Here is a 19,952-nt window from a genome sequence, read left to right on the forward strand (position 1 = left end):
CTGCCTTTTGGACTTATACACACATCTCAATACTTCCAGCTCACAGGAAATATCTTCGATTTTGGCTGGGAATACAGCACTTTCAGTACCGTGTACTGCCTTTTGGCCTGTTGTCTGCACCCATAGTATTTACCAAATGCCTAGCTGTAGTCACAGCATCGCTACACAGACTGGGAGTGCATGTGTTTCCTTATCTTGACAATTGGCTGGTGAAGAGCACCTCGAAGGAGGGTGCTCTGGAGTCCATGCGAATGACTATTCGGGTGCTAGAGTTACTGGGGTTCATCATAAATTATCCTAAGTCCCATCTCACCCCAGTCCAAAAATTGAATTCATTGGAGCCATGTTGAACACTCAGACAGCTCAAGCTTATCTTCCCGAGGCAAGGGCGGACAACCTTGTGTACCTGGTGTTCTTGGTTTGAGCGTCTCAGCAGGTGGCGGCTCGGCAGATGTTGAGACTTCTGGGGCACATGGCCTCCACAGTTCATGTCACGCCCATGGCACGTCTTCATATGAGATCAGCTCAATGGACCCTAGCTTCCCAGTGGTTTCAAGCTGCGGGGGATCTAGAGGATGTAATCCAACTGTCCACTGAATTCTCTTCAGTGGTGGACGATTCGGTCCAATTTGACCATGGGACGACCATTCCAAATTCCTCAACCGCGAAAAGTGCTGACGACGGATGCATCTCTCCTGGGGTGGGGAGTTATGTAAATGGGCTCCACACTCAGGGAGCCTGGTCTTTTCAGGAAAAAGGTCTGCAGATTAACCTCCTGGAATTAAGAGCAATCTGGAATTCTCTAAAGGCTTTCAGAGATCGGCTGTCCAACCAAGTAATCTTAATTCAGACAGACAATCATGTTGCCATGTATTACACCAACAAGTAGGAGGGCACCGGATCTTGCCCTCTGTGTCGGGAAGCAGTCCAGATGTGGCTTTGGGCTCGCCATCACGGCATGTTTCTCCAAGCGACTTATCTGGCAGGTTTAAACAACAGTCTGGCCGACAGGTTGAGCTGGATAATGTAGTCCGCAAGATCTTCCGCGCGTGGGGCACCCCTTTGGTGGATCGTTTTGCCACTCAGATCAATCACAAGGTCCCTCAGTTCTGTTCCAGACTTCAGGCCCACGACAGGCTAGCGTCAGATGCCTTTCTCCTACATTGGGGGACAGGCCTTCTGTATGCGTATCTTCCCATACCTCTACCTTCTGGCCGCGTCAGATTTGGTTTCCTCTTCTTCTGGAGTTGTCCTCCGAAGAACCATGGAGGTTTTCCAACCCTCATCACTCAGAATGAGGGGTCGCTTCTACATCCCAACCTTCAGTCTCTGGATCTCATGGCCTGGATGTTGAGAGCTTAGAATTCGCCTCCTTGGGTGTTTCAGAGGGTGTGTCCTGAGTCTTTCTTGCTTCCAGGAAAGACTCCATGAAGAGGTGTTACTCTTTTAAATGGAGGAGGTTTGCTGTCTGGTGTGACAGCAAGGCCTTAGATCCTCTTTCTTGTCCTACGCAGACCGTGCTTGAATACCTTCTACACTTGTCAGAGTCTTGTCTCAAGACTAACTCCGTAAGGGTTCACCTTAGTGCGATTAGTGCTTATCACCGCTGTGTAGAGGGTAAGCCTCTCTGGACAGCTGTTAGTTCGCTTCATGAGAGGTTTGCTTTTGTCAAAGCCCCCGATCAAACCTCCACCAGTGTCGTGGGATCTCAACGTTGTTCTTACTCAGCTGATGAAAGCTCCTTTTGAGCCACTGAATTCCTGCCATCTGAAGTACTTGACCTGGAAGGTCGTTTTCTTGGTGGCTGTTACTTCAGCTCGTGGAATCAGTGAGCTTCAGGCCTTGGTAGTGCATGCACCTTATATCAAGTTTCATCACAACAGAGTAGTCCTCCGCACTCACCCTAAGTTCCTGCCAAAGGTGGTGTCGGAGTTCCATCTTAACCAGTCAGTTGTCTTGCCAACATTCTTTCCCTGTCCTCATACCCGCCCTGGTGAAAGCAGTTTGCACACTTTGGACTGCAAGAGAGCATTGGCCTTTTACGTGGAGCGGACAAAGCCCTTTAGACAGTCCGCCCAATTGTTTTTCCCAATAGGAGGGGAGATGCCATCGGAAAACGCACAATCTCCAGTTGGCTAGCAGATTGCATTTCCTTCACTTATGCCCAAGCTGGGTTGACTTTGGAGGGCCATGTCACGGCTCACAATGTTAGAGCCATGGCTGCATCAGTGGCTCACTTAAAATCAGCCTCCATTGAGGAGATTTGCAAGGCTGCAACGTGGTCTTCAGTCCACACAGTCACATCTCATTACTACCTTCAGCAGGATACCCGACGCGGCAGTCGGTTTGGGCAGTCGGTGCTGCAGAATCTGTTCGGGGTTTAGAATCCAACTCCACCCCCCTAGACCCATTTTTCTTCTGTTCCAGGCTGCACTCTCAGTTAGTTGTTTATGGTTTCAGGTCAATCTATGTTATGTCCTCTGTTTGCGAGGCCCAATCGACCATTGTTTTGAGTGAGCCTGGTTGCTAGGGGTACCCCACATGTGAGAACAAGCAGCCTGCTTGTCCTCGGAGAAAGCGAAGATATTTACCTGTAGCAGGTATTCTCTGAGGACAGCAGGCTGATTGTTTTCACAAACCTGCCCCCCTCCCCTTTGGAGTTGTTTATTTGCTTTTTGATTAAACTGAGCGGGACCGCTCACACGACGGGTGGTAAGCTGTCCGCGCATGCGCGATGCATGCGGTTTGTGCGCTAGAAGGCTCTGGCAAAACTTTTTTATTTTTGCTCTAAAAAAAATGTGCCATTTCCAGGGCCGACGCAGACGTCAACCCACATGTGAGAACAATCAGCCTGCTTTCCTCAGAGAATACCTGCTACAGGTATGTATCTTCGTTTCATCCACCGTCTTTTCTGTGAAAAAATATTTCCTGAAGTTGCTCCTTGGTGTACCTTCTGGAAGCATCATGTCATAACCCCTTGTTCGAAACCTTTCTTTATCTTGAAACATGTTTGCTTCTAGTGCATTAATATAGCTTCTTCAGATATTTGATTGTCTTTAGGTTTCTTTCTCCCTAGTACAAAAAAAATGCCTTTTGCTTCTTTTCAATAATTTTGGCATTTTACATGGCATTTTAAATCTAGAGGGTAAGCAAAGAGCCTGCAAAAAGTTGGAACAGAGAGGTAAGCTACAAAAACATTGCTGATGTAGTTTAAGATATGTCCAGTTGAGTATCGCCTATAGACTATCTTTAAAAAGAAAAAAAAACAAATAAACCTGGTATTGCAGACTCAGTGCCCTCTCAATATTTAAACACTGTAATCAGTGTTGGACTTAGAGTGGCTATGGCATTTAAATCTGTACCTGAATATTGGTACCGAGTATCTGGGTATGGGCGAACAGTTATCCAGGTACTGGTGCTGAATGTTGGTAGTACCTGGATAATTTATGATGCTGACCTAGGACCACTCTTGCCCTACCCGGATAGTGCTGAGGTAGTTCTTTTAATTTGTACTTAGATATGGGGAGGAGTCAAGATGGCACAGGGCGCTGACACTTTGCTCTGGCTTTCATTTTTGATTTCCCCTCTACCTTATGCTGCATACTAAGAGAAAAGGGGTAGTTAGGACTCTACATTCATCAGGTCCTACCGTGCCCCTGACCCAGTTAAGGATCGACCAGTTTGCTGTTAGGACCCCAAGGGCAGATGTCAGGAGTGTGAGTTCTGTGTTTGGGAAGGTGGAGGAGCGTCTCTCTCCCACAGGAACACAATATCTCTTTCTCCTCCGGTGGCAGGCTCCCTGTGTGCACTGAGTCCCGGAGATGGGTTGGTGGTTTCAGTAGGTAGGGCTGGAATGCTGAGTGTAGAATTGCTGGTTGCAGAGTCAACTGGTGGCTGTTCTGAAGCCCCCACGGCAGTGACTTTGGAATCCATTTGGAGAGCATTACAAACTATGAATTCTAAGACATCGACTGAAGTAACAACTTTGGAAATTTGACTGCTTGAATAAGACGGTGGAAACTTTAAAAATTGACTTTTTGGCTCAAGTTGAGCAAATTCATTCAGAGGTTAAGAGCTTGCAAGTATTTAAGAATGCAGCGATTTTGGATAGACTGGTTGTGCATAGGAGATTGAGTTCTTGGAAAAATAATAGGAGACAATTTGTATGTTTTGAACTTTCCTAAGACTCTGTTAATTCCCCCCTTGGATAGCTTGAAAAAATATCTTGTTGAAGTTTTTAAAGTTTTTCTCCGATGTTTTGCTTCCTGTGAATAAGATTTATCATCATCCTGATTCTTTCATAAATGTCCAAGGAGGTACAGTGGGCTCAGAGCCTGAACCATAGATGGTTCTTAAAAGTATATTGGCTATGTTGGAAGAGTCTCTTACTGAAACAGAAAGAACAACATTATTAGTGTCTATAGTACTTGAGCAAGATGTTAATGCCATAATGAAATAATAATTTAGATACTCTCAAGACCTTTTTTTATGGTCAGAAGGTAAGGATTTATCTGGATGTTGCTAAAGTTGCCGAAGAAAGAAGAAAGACTTTCCTCTCTGAGACAAGAGGTTGAGGAGTGGGGGGGGGGGGGGGGGACCTTTTTGTTAATATCTCCCTTTAAATATAGGGTCAGATATGCTCAATCTAAGTATATGTTTGTACCAGAGCAGCTGCACTCCTTTTTGGATTTGAAGAAGTTACAGGGTTTGTAATAACTACACCTGTGTATTGAATATGACGGCCTTGTGGCTGTACCTGTTAAGCCTTCCGTTAGTATTTTTGTTACGTGTAATTAACTCTCCTAATATTTTATATCTTCTCCCCTCTTCAGAATTTGATTGTATGGTACTTTATTTTCTGTATTATTTGTCTGTATTTCTATGTTCGAGTTACCTTGAAAATATTTTTTATAAATATTTATACCTGATATACTGTTTTATCTGATACACAGGTCAAAGAAGTTTACAATTTTAAATTTTAAGATGAAAGGAATGCCAGCCAAATGATAGGATGAGATTCACACAATGAACCAGAAAGGTATTCAAGAGACTATAAAATGTGAACAGACTCATGAGTGGAGGAGTGGCCTAGTGGTTAGAGTGGTGGACTTTGGTCCTGGGGAACTGGGTTCGATTCCCACTGCAGGCACAGGCAGCTCCTTGTGACTCTGGGCAAGTCACTTAACCCTCCATTGCCCCAGGTACAAATAAGTACCTAAGCCACATTGAGCCTGCCATGAGTGGGAAAGCGTGGGGTTATAAACCTGAATTAGCAGACTCCTGAATTATAGTCCACAGAATGCTAATTAGAGTAGTGAGTCTTTAGATGAGATTTGAGCTTTCTAATAAATAGTTTGGTACAGTGGAAAGGAGGGAGGCCATTCCACAGTTTGGGGGCAAAGAAGAAAATGCTGAATTCCTGGTGGATTTATAATGTGCCTTTTGGGGAGCTAGGAAAACATGGTGATGTGCATTAAGGAATCTAAGTGAGCAGGAGGAGGGGTATATGCCAGGGAGGATACATTTTGTGGAATTCCCAAGTAGTATGCCTTGTGTACAAGACAGAGAACTTTGAACCAAATACGGTTCTGAACAGGTAACCAGTATAGCCTAAGGTGTATCAGGATTATATGATCATATCTATGAATGCCGCGCAGTAGTAGGTGGGCAACAGAGTTTTGTAGTGTTTGGAGACATCTTAGTTGATACTTAGTAATAGCAGCATACCAAGAATTACCAAGAAATGAAGAAGGCAAGGGTAAAAGTGTGCAAGGTAGAGAAATCCAGAAGGTTGAGTAAAGAGCAGATCTTATGCAGACACAAAACCTAATTCCTTGTCATCAAGCAGATGAAGCCATTACGTATGGGTTGTGTCCATCAACCAGCAGGGGGAGATAGAGAGCACTCAACTTTTCACAGTGCCTCATGGCCAGCTAGCGCCACTGCCTCTTCAGTATTCTCTATCTCCCCAAGCAGGGTGGCTGCAGCTTCTTCGAGCTCCATCAAAAATCTGCCTGGGTGTGGCTCCTGGCTTGCCAGTTGTTAGCTGGGGTGTTAGAGGCTATAGCAGCTTCACTTTGAAGGCACATAGGTCAGCCCTTTCCCTGCCTTATCCATGCCCCCGTGGATGTGGACATATTAGCTTGCTTTTCCCTGTCCTTTCCCACTCAGTGGATGCAGGCATATTGGTTCGCCTTTCCCTGCCTTTCCCACTTACCTGAGCCTAGGGAGTGAATTTATTTACCTCTTTTGCCTCTGCTTTCCTCACAGCGTTAAAAAAAAAAAAAAGTAGCGTCGCGCTTTAGCGCAGCGGTCTTGGAAAAGAGGTTTTTCTTGAGATTCTTCTGCAGGACCGGAGCTGTGATACTCGGTCTAGTGAGGTAAGAGTGTTTTCTGACTCCTCCGGGGTGGGCCCGCGATCGGGACGTTTTTGGCGCGAACCGCCATTTTGAATTTTACCGCCAATTTCGGCAATGGCTGCAGAGACTGTAAAGCGCTGTTCTAAATGTGTCAAGCGCAAATCAGCAGCCGGGGCTCTGTAAATCGTGCTGTACAGACGGTAGAGCCGGCCCGAGCATGGCGAGCGGCGATTTTCGCGCTCTGAGCTGGCAGCGGACGCCATTTTGGATTTTCCACATGGCGCGGCCTCCGTTGCGACGGAGAGCCCTGAATCCAGGGGGGGGGGGGGGGTTTCCTCTGAGTGAGGCTTATAATAGAGCTGATAGCCCTGGGCAGGATCCGGGCGGTCATGGAGCGGTTTTCTCCCCTGATTTTGTTTTAATGCTGCATAAGGCATACATGCTTAAAAGAGCTTTTCCACAGGGATCTTCGGAACCTCTGTCTACCCCCCCCCCCCCCCCATGGATCCTGGCCTTTTGGAGTTGGCTTTGCCTGTTTTTTATCCTCTTGATAAACGCAGAAGGGCTAATTCCCCTTCTGAGTGTGGCGCTCCCCCCTTTTCCCTCCCGTGGTTGGGCTATGAGGATTCTGAGGGGTCTGGCAGAGCTTCTTGGTCTGAGGAGCCAGAGTCGGGTGCAGAATTGCAACAGGATCTTGATGATCCGTCTGCGGTGAGGATTTTCCACCGCGAGGAGCTGCCAGCGCTTATTTCAGATGCCTTACAAGCCCTCTCGATTGAAGATCCAGGGAGTGGCACAGCCTCCTCTGTTAATCCAAGGATGGCTAGTACCAGAAAGCCTGCTCGAGCGTTTCCTTTGCATGACTCCATCCAAGAGCTTATTTCGGCTCAATGGGCTGACCCCGAGGGCCTTTGAAGGTTGCCAGGGCTATGGGGCAATTATACCCTCTGAGTGAGGAACATTTGGCTCGCTTTGCAATGCCTAAAGTGGATGCCCTGGTTATGGCTGTGACAAAGAGAACGACCCTCCCTGTTGAAGGAGGTGTTGCCCTGAAGGATATTCAAGACCGCAGGCTTGATTCAGCTCTGAAGCGGTCCTTTGATTTGGCATGTCTCACTGTTCGGATGTCTGCATGCAGTTGTTATGCTGCTAGAGCCTGCCTGGCTTGGTTACAGCAGGCAGTGGAACAGCCCGGTGATGGAGTGGAGACCTTATCAGAAGTGGCTCCGCGGATGGAGTCGGCCTTGTCCTTTTTGGCTGACGCCCTTTATGATATGGTCAGAGCTTCGGCTAAACAAATGGCTGTAGCAGTGGCGGCTCGCCGCACTCTTTGGCTATGACATTGGGCGGCGGACATGGCCTCTAAGCAAAGGTTGGTGAAGTTGCCCTTTCAAGGCCTTCTCCTGTTTGGTGAGGAGCTGGAAAACATTGTTAAAGGCCTGGGGGATTCCAAAACTCAGTGCTTGCCCGAAGATAGGCCGATGCCTTCCTCTAAGGGTCAGGCGGTCCGCTCCTCTTACAGACCTCGCTTCCGTGAAGCTAGAAGGTACCGCCCGGGGCGTGCTGCTGGGTTCACTTCTCGTGCCCGCTTTCAGCAGAGAAACTCCTTTCGCTGGGACAAACGTTCCGCAGCTGCCGGTTCTAGGCCTGGAGTGCAGGGGCGACCCTCTCAATGATGGTGCGCCGGCCACTTCCTCGTTTCCTGTCATCGGTGGAAGACTTTCCCCCTTTTTCGAGGAGTGGGCCAAAATCTCTGCAGATCAGTGGGTCTTGGACCTGATCAGAGACGGATACCGAATAGAATTCGATGCCCCGGTGAGAGACGTGTTTGTGGAGTCCCGATGCGGTTCTGCTGCCAAACGGGCGGCGGTAGAGGAGACTTTGCACAGTCTGTGCCAGATAGGGGCTGTGACCCCGGTGCCTCCCGCCGAACAAGGTCTAGGCCGCTACTCCATTTACTTTGTGGTGCCACGAAAAGGTGGGTCTTTTCGCCCGATCCTGGACTTAAAAGAGCTGAACAAGTCCTTAAGAGTGTGGCATTTTCACATGGAAACCCTGCGCTCCGTCATTGCGGCGGTGCAGCCAGGAGAGTTTCTCACGTCTCTGGACCTGAAAGAAGCTTACTTGCACATACCAGTTTGGCCCCCGCACCAGAAGTTTCTGCGGTTTGCGGTGTTGGGAAAACATTTCCAGTTTCGGGCCTTGCCTTTTGGCCTCGCCACAGCTCCCTGAACCTTCTCCAAGGTAATGGTGGTAGTAGTTGCTTTTCTCAGGCGAGAGGGTATCCGGGTTCTCCCATACCTAGATGACTGGCTCATCAGAGCAGACTCGGAAAAAGAGAGTCATCTAGCTACAGCCAGAGTGGTTTCAGTCCTTCAATCTCTGGGCTGGGTCGTCAATATGGCCAAAAGTTACCTGACCCCCTCGCAATCTCTGGAATATTTGGGGGCCAGGTTCGACACAGCCTCGGGCTATGTGTTTCTTCCCGAGCAAAGGCGGTGCAAGCTTCAGAATCAGGTCCGTCTGCTCCTGAGGATGCCCCGCCCGCGAGCTTGGGACATTGTCCAGCTGTTGGGATCGATGACGGCCACCTTGAAAGTGGTGCCATGGGCGAGAGCACACCCGAGACCTCTACAGTATTCTCTACTTCTACGATGGTCTCCAGTATCTCAGGATTATCAGTGCAGACTTTCTTGGCTCCCTGCGGCCCGCCTCAGTATGGAGTGGTGGCTCTCGGACAGCATGTTGCGGCAGGGAATGCCGCTGGCGCTCCCCGATTGGTGCCTGGTGGTGACAGATGCCAGCCTGAAGGGCTGGGGCGCACATTGCCAGGGGAAGCATGCCCAGGGTCTGTGGACGCCCAAGGAGTCGGAGTGGTCTATCAACCGCCTGGAGTTGAAAGCGGTGTTTCTGGCTCTTCTGGCCTTTCAAGTGACCCTGGAAGGATTGGCTGTCCGAGTGATGTCGGACAACACGACAGCAGTGGCCTACATAAATCGACAAGGCGGCACTCAGTGCAGAGCTCTAGCCGCACAGGCCGAACAAATTTGCCACTGGGCCGAGCTGCATCTACAGTCCCTGTCAGAAGCTTACATTGCAGGTCAGAGCAACGTGCAAGCCGACTATCTAAGCAGGCATCAGATCGATCCAGCGGAGTGGGAACTAGCAGACGATGTATTCCTGCAGATATGTGCCAAATGGGGCAAGCCAGTGATGGATCTTATGGCGACCAGTTCCAATGCCAAAGTCCCGTGCTTCTTCAGCAGACGGAGGGATCCTTGCTCTGCCGGGTTGGATGCCTTGGCTCAACCCTGGCCCCTGGGCTTGCTGTATGTCTTCCCTCCGTGGCCCTTGATAGGGCGAGTGCTCCTGCGGATTCGGCTGCATCCAGGAGAAGTGGTTCTCATCGCCCCGGATTGGCCCAGGAGGCCTTGGTATGCGGACCTCCGACAGATGCTGTTGGAGGCTCCCTTTCCGTTACCTGTGGTTCCGCACTTGTTGTCACAGGGTCCGGTGGCCATGGAGGACGCCTGCCGCTTTGGTCTTGTGGCATGGCGATTGAGAGGGCGCAATTGAGAGATAGAGTCTACTCAAATAATGTAATTTCCACTCTCCTGCAGGCCCGTAAGCGCTCCACTTCCGTGGCTTATGCCAGGATTTGGCACCAGTTTGAAGTCTGGTGTGTTTCAAGAGCGCTTTCTCCGTTGCAGGCTCCTGTCTCGCCGATTCTGGACTTTTTGCAGGATGGTGTACACAAAGGCTTGGCCTATAATTCCCTGCGGGTGCAAGTGGCAGCATTGGCCTCCCTGTGTGGCAAGATTGAAGGCGTGTCCTTAGCTGCTCATCCAGATGTGGCACGGTTTCTTAGAGGGGTGCTTCGGCTCCGTCCTCCCGTGCGGGCACCTTGTCCAGCTTGGAACCTGGGGTTAGTATTGAAGGCCCTTCAGGGGGCTTCCTTTGAACCGCTTCGGCCTGCTTCAGAGAAAGATTTGACACTGAAGGCCGTCTTTTTAGTGGCCATTACCTCGGCGAGACAGGTGTCAGAGCTCCAGGCGCTGTCCTGTAGAGACCCTTTTCTGCAATTCTCAGAGTCAGGGGTCACGGTTCGGACCGTGCCTTCCTTCATGCCTAAGGTGGTTTCAGCGTTTCACCTAAACCAGCCTGTTTTTCTTCCCTCCTTTGTTGAGGAGGAGTTTCCAGATTCATTTGGGCAGTTGCACCTTTTGGATGTGCGCAGGACTCTGTTGCAGTATCTGCGAATTACAAATGCTTTCAGGACCTCTGATCATCTTTTTGTGCTGTTTGCAGGTCCTCGCAGAGGGTCTTCAGCGTCTAAAGCCACTATTGCTCGTTGGCTCAAAGAAGCTATCTTTTCAGCATATCTACTGTCATGCCGGGCTCCGCCTGAAGCCTTTAAGGCACATTCCACAAGAGCGATTTCCTCTTCCTGGGCGGAAACTGGAGCACTATCTCTTCATGAGATTTGCAGTGCTGCAACATGGGCTTTTAAGCTCTCTTTCGCCCGACATTACAGGCTGGATGTGGCTGCCAGGAGGGATGAGTGTTTTGGAGCACAGGTGCTAGCGCGTGGTGTGGCTTGTTCCCACCCTATTTAGGGATTGCTTTGTTACATCCCATACGTAATGGCTTCATCTGCTTGATGACAAGGAAGGGAAAATTAGGTTCTTACCTTGGTAATTTTCTTTCCTTTAGTCATAGCAGATGAAGCCATGAGCCCTCCCTGTATGATTGTCTGTATTGCAGTGATTCTGATTTCAGGTGCTGTTCTTGTTTCCTGAAGTTATATTCCTTCCTTGGGGAGTCGGAAAACAGTCTTCAGGATTCTTGTTACAGTTATAGGAGGATGAGTTCATTCCCTCCAGTTCATGTTTTGGGAGGATGAGTTTATTCCCTCCAGGAGGATGCAAGTATTCTCTCCGTTTATACAAAGTGGAGGATGAGTTTATTCCCTCCAGGAGGATGAGTTCATTCCCTCCTTTTTTTGAGTTCATGCCCTTGTTAAGGGGCCATCGTTCGCTGTGAGGAAAGTTCATGTTATTCCCATTGCGGTTTGCCATACTGCTTTGGAAGCTTCAAATACTGAAGAAGCAGTGGAGCTAGCTGGCCTGAGGCACTGTGAAAAGTTGAGTGCTCTCTATCTCCCCCTGCTGGTTGATGGACACGACCCATACGTAATGGCTTCATCTGCTATTACTAAAGGAAAGAAAATTACCAAGGTAAGAACCTAATTTTCCCATCTAAACCTGGCCATCAGATGCCACCATTAACAATGAATGTGACTCCTTTCCTTCTCCCTTCTCTGCCTTCAAGGGGCTGTGAGCATTGAATCTGCAGCATTCCCAGGGACCAGAAAATATGATCCGAGAATCAAACCAGGGACCCTCCACCAGGCAGCATTCACCATTATCACTGGGAAGGCCCATCAAATTCTGTATGAGCTAGGACCCAATGTGCTATGCATTTGTCCCATAGAAAGAAAGTGGGAGACAACCTTTTGCACATAGACCCCTATGCGGAACTTAGTACAAATTCATGTGTTCTGTCTAAGGTGCTATAATTCTACCTTGAACACTCAGTCATATTTCTGCTGTTCTTCCTGTGCTTTTATGCCCATTTGAGAGAAGTTACTTTCCACTCTTGAGCACTTTATAGGTGTTTGGGTAGCAGATTGCATTTTTCACTTTTACGTTGATGGGACACATTAAAATCCTGTGCTTGTTAAGGTAATGACAGTGGTGGTAGTGAATGTCATGTTAACATCCTTAATGAGTATTTCAAGGCTGCAGAGTAGAGCTCAAGCCATATATTTGTTAACCACTGCTGTCTGTACTATCTTGTCCAGAATCTAGGTTTGCCTTGATGGTGTCACAGTGCTTGTTGTCAGTATAATAACTAATTCCCATTCCCTATGGGTCTGTTTTGTTGGGTTTTCATCAGTGTTAACTGTCAGTATTTGTCTTATAAAAAGCTGTATAGAGAGAGGTGTGACCAGCATAAGAAAAGAGGTTTTAATGCCCCTGTATAAGTCGTTGGTGAGGCCCCACCTGGAATATTGTGTTCAGTTTTGGAGGCCATATCTTGCTAAGGATGTAAAAAGAATTGAAACGGTGCAAAGAAAAGCTACTAGAATGGTATGGGATTTGCGTTACAAGACGAATGAGGAGAGACTTGCTGACCTGAACATGTATACCCTGGAGGAAAGGAGAAACAGGTGATATGATACAGACATTCAAATATTTGAAACGTATTAATCCACAAACGAACCTTTTCCGTAGATGGGAAGGCGGTAGAACTAGAGGACATGAAATGAGATTGACGGGGGGCAGACTCAAGAAAAATGTCAGGAAGTATTTTTTCACGGAGAGAGTGGTGAATACTTGGAATGCCCTCCTACGAGAGGTGGTTGAGATGAAAACGGTAACGGAATTCAAACATGCGTGGGATAAACATAAAGCAATCATGTTCATCAGGAATGGATCCTCAGAAGCTTAGTGGAGATTGGGTGGCAGAGCCGGAGGGGGGAGGCGGGGCTAGTGCGGGGCAAGACTTCTACAGTCTGTGCCCTAAAAATGGCAGATACAAATCAAGGTAAGGTATACACACAGTGGTGTGCTGGAGCAGGCTCTCACAGGCTCTCACAGGCTCTCGAGAGCTGTTTGTTAAGTTTTTAAGAACTTTGGGAGCCGGTTCTCCATGGCTATTTTAACAAATGGATCCCAAAATGTGGGCTTGGGCCCCTCCTGAATTCTCTTTTACTTTGCTGGCGAGAGAGAGCCCCCTGTTAACAATTTACCAGCACACCCCTGTATACACAAAAAGTAGCACATATGAGTTTATCTTGTTGGGCAGACGAGATGAACCGTGCCGGTCTTTTTCTGCCGTCATCTACTATGTTACTATTCAGCTCATTTTCGAAAGTGATCGCCGGCCATTTTCCGACATAAATCGGGAGATGGTCGGCGATCTCGGAAAAGCGGCCAAATCAGTATAATCGAAAGCCGCTTTTTTGCTAACATCGCCACTTTCCCGTCGTGTCGCCGGCCAAAGTTCAAAGGGGTATGTTGGCGGCGAAGCGAAGGCGGTACATGGGAATGGAAAAAAAAAACCCGGCGATAAGCACTATATCTCCGGGTTTACTTGGTCCTTTTATGTTCACGACCAAGCCTCAAAAACGTGCCCCAAATGACCAGATGACCACTGGAGGGAATGGGGGATGACCTCCTCATACTCCCCCAGTGGTCACCAACCCCCTTCCCTTACTAAAAAATTAAAACTAAAAACTTTTTTTGCCAGCCTGTATGCCAGCCTCAAATGCCGTACCCACCTCCATGACAGCAGAATGTGTTGTATCCTCCGACAGCCCTTCCCTGGTTGCGATGTGGCTCTCGGGTGAGTGTGACACCTTTTCTGTTAGGTGCCCTGCAGAGTCACATCAGCAATGCATTGTGGTGGGTGTAGGGTACTGGGCTCTACTCCCATGGTGCTTTCCCCCCCTGCTAACTGGGTTCAGAGTGTGCCCTGTTTTGTTTCCGGTAGTCCATGAGGTAGTGGCCATTTTTGTAAGCCAGTTTTAGATCCCTTTCATGTGTCACCCATGTTAGAGAACGTTATTACCTTGAATGTGGCTGAAAGAGGGCATTGTACACCATTCTGCCAGCTCTGACCTACTGCTAATCTCAGTACCAGGGAGACTCTTTGCCAGTGGGGCACAACCTCTGATCTGCAGTCAACTGTGAGTAAACGTGCTTATTCAAATAAAGGACTTTTTCAAAGAGATTAGTCTTCAGGTGTGAACTGGTGTGCCAAGGTTATACAGCAGCAACAAGTCCTAGAGGCCTGAATGTGTGCAGGTCCCTGGAGCATTTTTAGTGGGTACCGCAGTGCACTTAAGGCAGGCGGACCCAGGCCCATCCCCCCCTACCTGTAACACTTGTGCTGATAATGGAAGCCCTCCAAAACCCACTGTACCCACATGTAGTTTCCCCCTTCACCCCTAAGAGCTTTGGTAGTGTTGTACATTTGTGGGTAGTGGGTTTTGGGGGGGGGGGTGTGGGGGGGCTCAGCACCCAAAGTAAGGGAGCTATGCATGTGGGAGGTTTTTCTGAAGTCCACCGCACTGACCCCTAGGGTGCCCAGCTGGTGTTCTGGCATGTCAGGGGGGACCAGTGCGCTACAAATGCTGGCTCCTCCCACGACCAAATGCCTTGGATTTCGCCGGGTTGGAGATGGCCGGCATTTTTTTTTCCATTATCGCTGAAAAACAAACCCGTCCATCTCAAACCCGGTGAACTCCAAGGCATTTGGCTGGGCTAAACCGTATTATCGAAAAAAAAGATGGCCAGCCATCTTTTTCGATAATACGGTTCCAGCCAGCTGTAGCACCGCCGCCATCATAGATCGCCGGCGACGTTCGATTATGCCCCTCCACGTTACTATGAATCCTACTTTACATAGTTTTCTTGGTTTGCAGACTATCCTTACATAGTCTGTTCAGTATGATTCATTGCTGTAATTTTATTTTTAAAAAATGTGTAATTACTAATTCATAATAGTAGTTCTCTTAAGATAGCAGTTCAATAAAAACATTAACTTTTTTTTCTCTTTTGGAGGTTGTCTGTCCTTTCTGTCACTGTGAAAAAGGAACAGGAAATGTTTATTTCATCATCTTTAATAGCATCTAGTGATACTTCAGTTTTGAGAAACTTTCTGAGTTTGATGGGAGCAACTAGGCCACATGGTCCATCAGGTTGAATGTTGGAATGCTGTGTGAAGAAAAGCTATAAGAAAGTGATTATTTTTACTTTGACAATTTGCAATAAGGGATTGAGGTGACACACACAAAAATGGACATAGTATGTGTACTGGTACATTTTATCCTGCTGATTTCAGTTTGTGCGTAATCTTACGGATAGGCTTGTAGGTATGCAGACTGTAACAGCGAGAGAAATTTCTTGATGTTTAGTAGTCATGACTCTTTGGTGTAGAACTAGAAGGCAAAGCTACCAGTAAAGGGTTTGTCCTTATACTGAGAATTAATTGCACATTATGATTATGTAGGTTGCTAGCCGAGACAAAACAGACATTTGTTCAAAAACTGTTTTAATATTGCTGTAACGCGTAAAGTACTTCAACTGAGTTATTAACATTAACTTGTAAGAAATAAGATTTTTTAGTATTAACATCATATATACTAAACATATTGTGATGAGCATTTTATTTTTAATATTTTCAGACAGAAGATTTGACGTCTGTACAGTTAACAGGGACTCCAAATAGATGGGAAGTGTTGACCACAGCTCCTACTACCATTAAAGATGAAGCTGGTAATATAGTACAGATTCCAGGTGGTGCTACAGTAACTTCAGGTGGGCAGTATGTCCTTCCTCTTCAGAGTTTGCAGAATCAGCAGATATTTTCTGTTGCATCAGGATCTGATTCATCCAATGGTGCATTGTCCAACGTACAATATGAAGTAATTCCTCAGATTCAAACAGCAGATGGACAGCAGGTTCAGCTTGGCTTCACGACATCTTCAGATAATGGGACAATAAATCAAGAATCTGGACAAATTCAGATTATTCCTGGCACTAACCAAACCATCATTGCGTCTGGATCACCTTCGACTAATCTTTTAGCCTCTTCTCCAAATCTTTTATCGCAGACTGGCCAGGTTCAGCAGCAGTCTGGTCCAGTACAGATTCAAGGAGTTACTATAGGTGGATCGTCCTATCCTGGCCAAGCACAAGTAGTCACTAATGTTCCCCTTGGGCTGCCAGGAAATATCACTTTTGTACCTATCAACAGTGTTGATTTAGACTCTCTGGGACTCACAAGTAGTTCTCAAAACATGACTGCAGGCATTCATACAGATGGACATATGATAAATGCGGGACAACCTATGGATAGTTCAGATACTTCTGAAAGGACTGGTGAGCATGTTTCTCCTGATGCTAGTGAAACCAACCCTGATATAGATTTATTTGTGCCAACAACGTCTTCATCCCAATTGCCTGTTACTATAGATGGTACAGGTATCTTGCAACAAAGCCCAAACAGTTTGAATGCCAGCACTGGTGGACAGGTACAATCTTCTGATCTTCAGGGAAATTACATTCATGCTCCTATTTCTGATGAGACACAGGATATTCAAGTCTCTACACCACAGCCTATTGTACAGCAGATACACCTTCAAGAGACTCAGCAACAGCCTACCAGTCAAGCTCAAATTGTGCAAAATTTTGCACAACAGACAATCCATGGTGTCCAGGCCTGTGGTCAAAGTATTTCTCAACAGGCTCTGCAAAACCTTCAGCTGCAGTTGAATCCTGGAACATTTTTAATTCAGGCCCAAACAGTGACCCCTTCTGGTCAAATTACATGGCAGACGTTTCAAGTGCAAGGTGTCCAGAACTTACAAAACTTACAGATACAAAATGCTCCAAATCAACAAATTACATTAACACCCGTGCAGACTCTTACTCTTGGTCAAGTTGCAGCTGGTGGGGCTCTGTCATCATCTCCAGTCAGCCTGAGCACTGCTCAGATGCCAAATCTACAGACTGTTACAGTAAACTCAATAGAGTCTGCAGGCATACATTTGCAACACGGAGAAAATTCAGACAGCCCCGCAGGTATCTTTTTATTACTTCCATTTAAATTTGTAATGTGATGCTTGATTTAGTTTTCTAGAGCTATTAGACATTGTGGAGGACTGTACAGCTTTAAAATGTTGTTGTTGGTTTTTTTTTCCTTTTTTTGTTCATATGTCCATCTGGTTTCCTAACCTTTTAATATGCGTGTGGGGTGGGGTGGGGGGGAGAGGCTGAACTGAAATCTGGGGAAGGAAGAAGTTGGAAGGAGTTTAGAGTACAGAAAAATATCAAGAAAAAGAAACAAAGGGGACAGGTCTATAATTTGGCATCAAGAAGACAATGAGATGCGAATAGCGCCAGTTCTTTAACAGCTTTTAGGCGCACCTAAGTCTTCATAAAATAGTGCAAACTTGCTTTGGCGTGCCAGTAGTTAGGAGTGATCACTTAAGTCAGGTCAGTGACTGGTATAAGTGGACGTGCCTAGGTGCACCATTCAACCTGTTCAACTGATAGTAGCGTATAAGTTGTGCATGTTATTTTGTGCCCACGTGTAAGCTCCCCTTTACAATTATTGTGTGCTATAATACTTAGGCAGTTTTTTGTGGAATAGCCCAAGTGGCATGTACTTCTAGATACCCTTTCATAAAGTAAAATACAAAATATGTACCAAGCACAAAATAAACTTAAACATTTTGGTTGGATCCTGAGATTTCTAAATATATTTCCACTTCATGTATGTATCTCTTTGCATAGGTAATATATTCATATGTACACATGACATAAAAATCAAATGTAAAAGTTTCTTGATAATTTGCACCTTTTCTGTGTTGTTTTTATTATATTTAATATGAAATGTGTGTGTGGCTTTAGAACTACATTTCTACAGAACCAATGTTGTACACAAATGAGAAAAAATACCACTATGACAGCTTTGGGGTGTTTTTGACAGCTATTGCAAATAAATTAGTAGGGCAGAGGAAATTTGTTGTTAAATACTGGCTGAAATTTGTATTTAACATGGGACTTGTTCCTTAGCGTCCCTCCGGACCGGACCAGGATTGGACTGATGGGTTGTGCTCGCCTACCAGCAGGTGGAGACTGAGAAAAACTCTGACTCTAGAGAGCCAATAGGAGCCCTGGCCATGTGACCTTAGCCTCAGTATTTTCTCAGTCTCCCAGCAGGTAGGAAGCGAGCCCATTAGTCTCTCTCTTTCTCTTTTAGAGGTTTACAATAAGAACAACATTGCTACCTCTTCTTCTGTGCCTAGGAATTCTCTGTTAGACGCTGGTCAGGTAGGGACTTCTTTTCCTTTCTTTTACAGCCTCTGGGGGTGTCAAACTCGGATGTCTCCGGGTCCCTCCCCCCTTCCTCCCCATCTCCCATACATAGCTGGGAAGGACTACCCTTTGTTTAGAAAGGTGTATGTCTTTGGGAGAGGCAGCCACTATAGAAAGTTAAATCTTATAAGCATTTTAAGGAGCAAGCTACATCCCCCGGCTTCTAACGAGCAGACAGTTATGTGTTGTTCTATTACTCTTCAGCAGAGTTTTCCCCATTACTTTAACAAGCAGGCAGCTCTGGTTGCTGTTTTAGGTGTCTATATATTATCTAGCTGGTTAAAAAAAAAAAAAAAAAGAGGCAGCAGTAATTTGGAGGAGTTTAGGTGTTAAAAAAAAAAAAAAAAAAAAATTAGACAACTTGTCCCCACTGACTGAATGAGCAGACAGCTCCGTTTGATTGCATGGGAATGCTGTGAGTCAGCTGTGTAAAAAAATAAAAAAAAAGAGTAAGCGGCAGCATTTTGTTTTCAGCCCTCTGAGTTGAGCTGTATTTTATTTAGCACTGCCGTTTGTGTTCTTCCCTTAGCGGTTTGTTCGGCGGAGCAGGGCTTAAAAAAAAAAAAAAAAAAGAGATTTTGGCGCGAATCGGGTACGCGCGTTCACGCGCATGCACGCGTACGCACGTTACCGTCATGTCTGAGAAGCTGAGACGCGCTGTATGCCAGCGTCGGGGATCTCCTCTTCCGGCTCCTGTAAATATTGTGCGCCGCTGGGGGGTGCGTCGGGACTTTCTCGTTCGCCGTCTTCGGGCCGTTTGGGGCTGATCTTTCTCAGGAGTCGCCTATGTTCTTTAGGGGGGTCATTTCTTTGCTTTTTATGTTTTTAATGTTGAGTAGTTGGTTGCTGTAGCCTAATAGTCAGCACTACAGTCTCTGAAGCTGCTACGACTACTATTTATCATTTCTAAAGCGCTACTAGAAAAACGCAGCGCTGTACACTTGAATATGAAGAGACAGTCCCTGCTCCTCAGATCTTACAATCTCATTAGGTCAGACAGAACAAACAAGAGATAAGGAGATTTTAAAGTGAGCAGGTTTAAAATAAGGGTCCTGAACAGAGTGAATAAGGGTTAGGAGTTAAAAGCAGCATCAAAAGGTGGGCTACAGAACTGGGTGCAGGTCCCAGTTTTAGTAATTTATTTCTCTTTCTGGGACTCCTGTATGTCTGTGTCCCACTATATATACATTACTTGGCCAGCCTGTTTGATGTTTGTTTCTTTATAATCTCGGGTGGCGTTTGTCTGTGGGCTAGGAGCCAACTTTTCAAAATTATTGGGGGTGCTAAGTCCAATGAAAATGACCCCTCCCTGGACATATACATGAGTTTTTCTCAATATCGGGGGTGCTCAAGCACCCACAGAGTCGGCTCCAATGTGACTGTGGGAAGGTAGTTCACAGTTGTGTTTTTTTTTGTTATAGGTAGCATTTTTCGAAAGGTTGCTTTCCATACCAGGATATTTCCTATATGTTAGCTATACGTTTGTTCTTCCACAGGCATGGGGGCAGTAAGGATGTTATCATAGGTACATGCCACTCTCACCTGTTTAACTTTGTGTCATGAAATCATAGTTGCAGGCTACTCTTACATGACAGTCATCTTCTTATTTCCTCTGTCCAGGAGTTCTTGCGGTTTTATTTTT

General features: G+C 46.6%; 1 protein-coding gene across 2 annotated transcripts in view; it reads left to right on the top strand.

Moving 5' to 3' along the window:
• SP3 (Sp3 transcription factor) overlaps positions 1 to 19,952 on the top strand; it is a 107,678-nt gene that overhangs the window by 16,848 nt on the left and 70,878 nt on the right. For both annotated transcript variants that reach the window (XM_030208842.1, XM_030208843.1), the window contains one exon: positions 15,613 to 17,011. In XM_030208842.1, coding sequence (XP_030064702.1) covers positions 15,613 to 17,011 — 1,399 coding nt within the window. The remainder of the gene's footprint in view (positions 1 to 15,612; positions 17,012 to 19,952) is intronic.

This window comes from Microcaecilia unicolor, chromosome 7 (assembly GCF_901765095.1).
Source record: "Microcaecilia unicolor chromosome 7, aMicUni1.1, whole genome shotgun sequence".
NCBI lineage: Eukaryota > Metazoa > Chordata > Amphibia > Gymnophiona > Siphonopidae > Microcaecilia > Microcaecilia unicolor.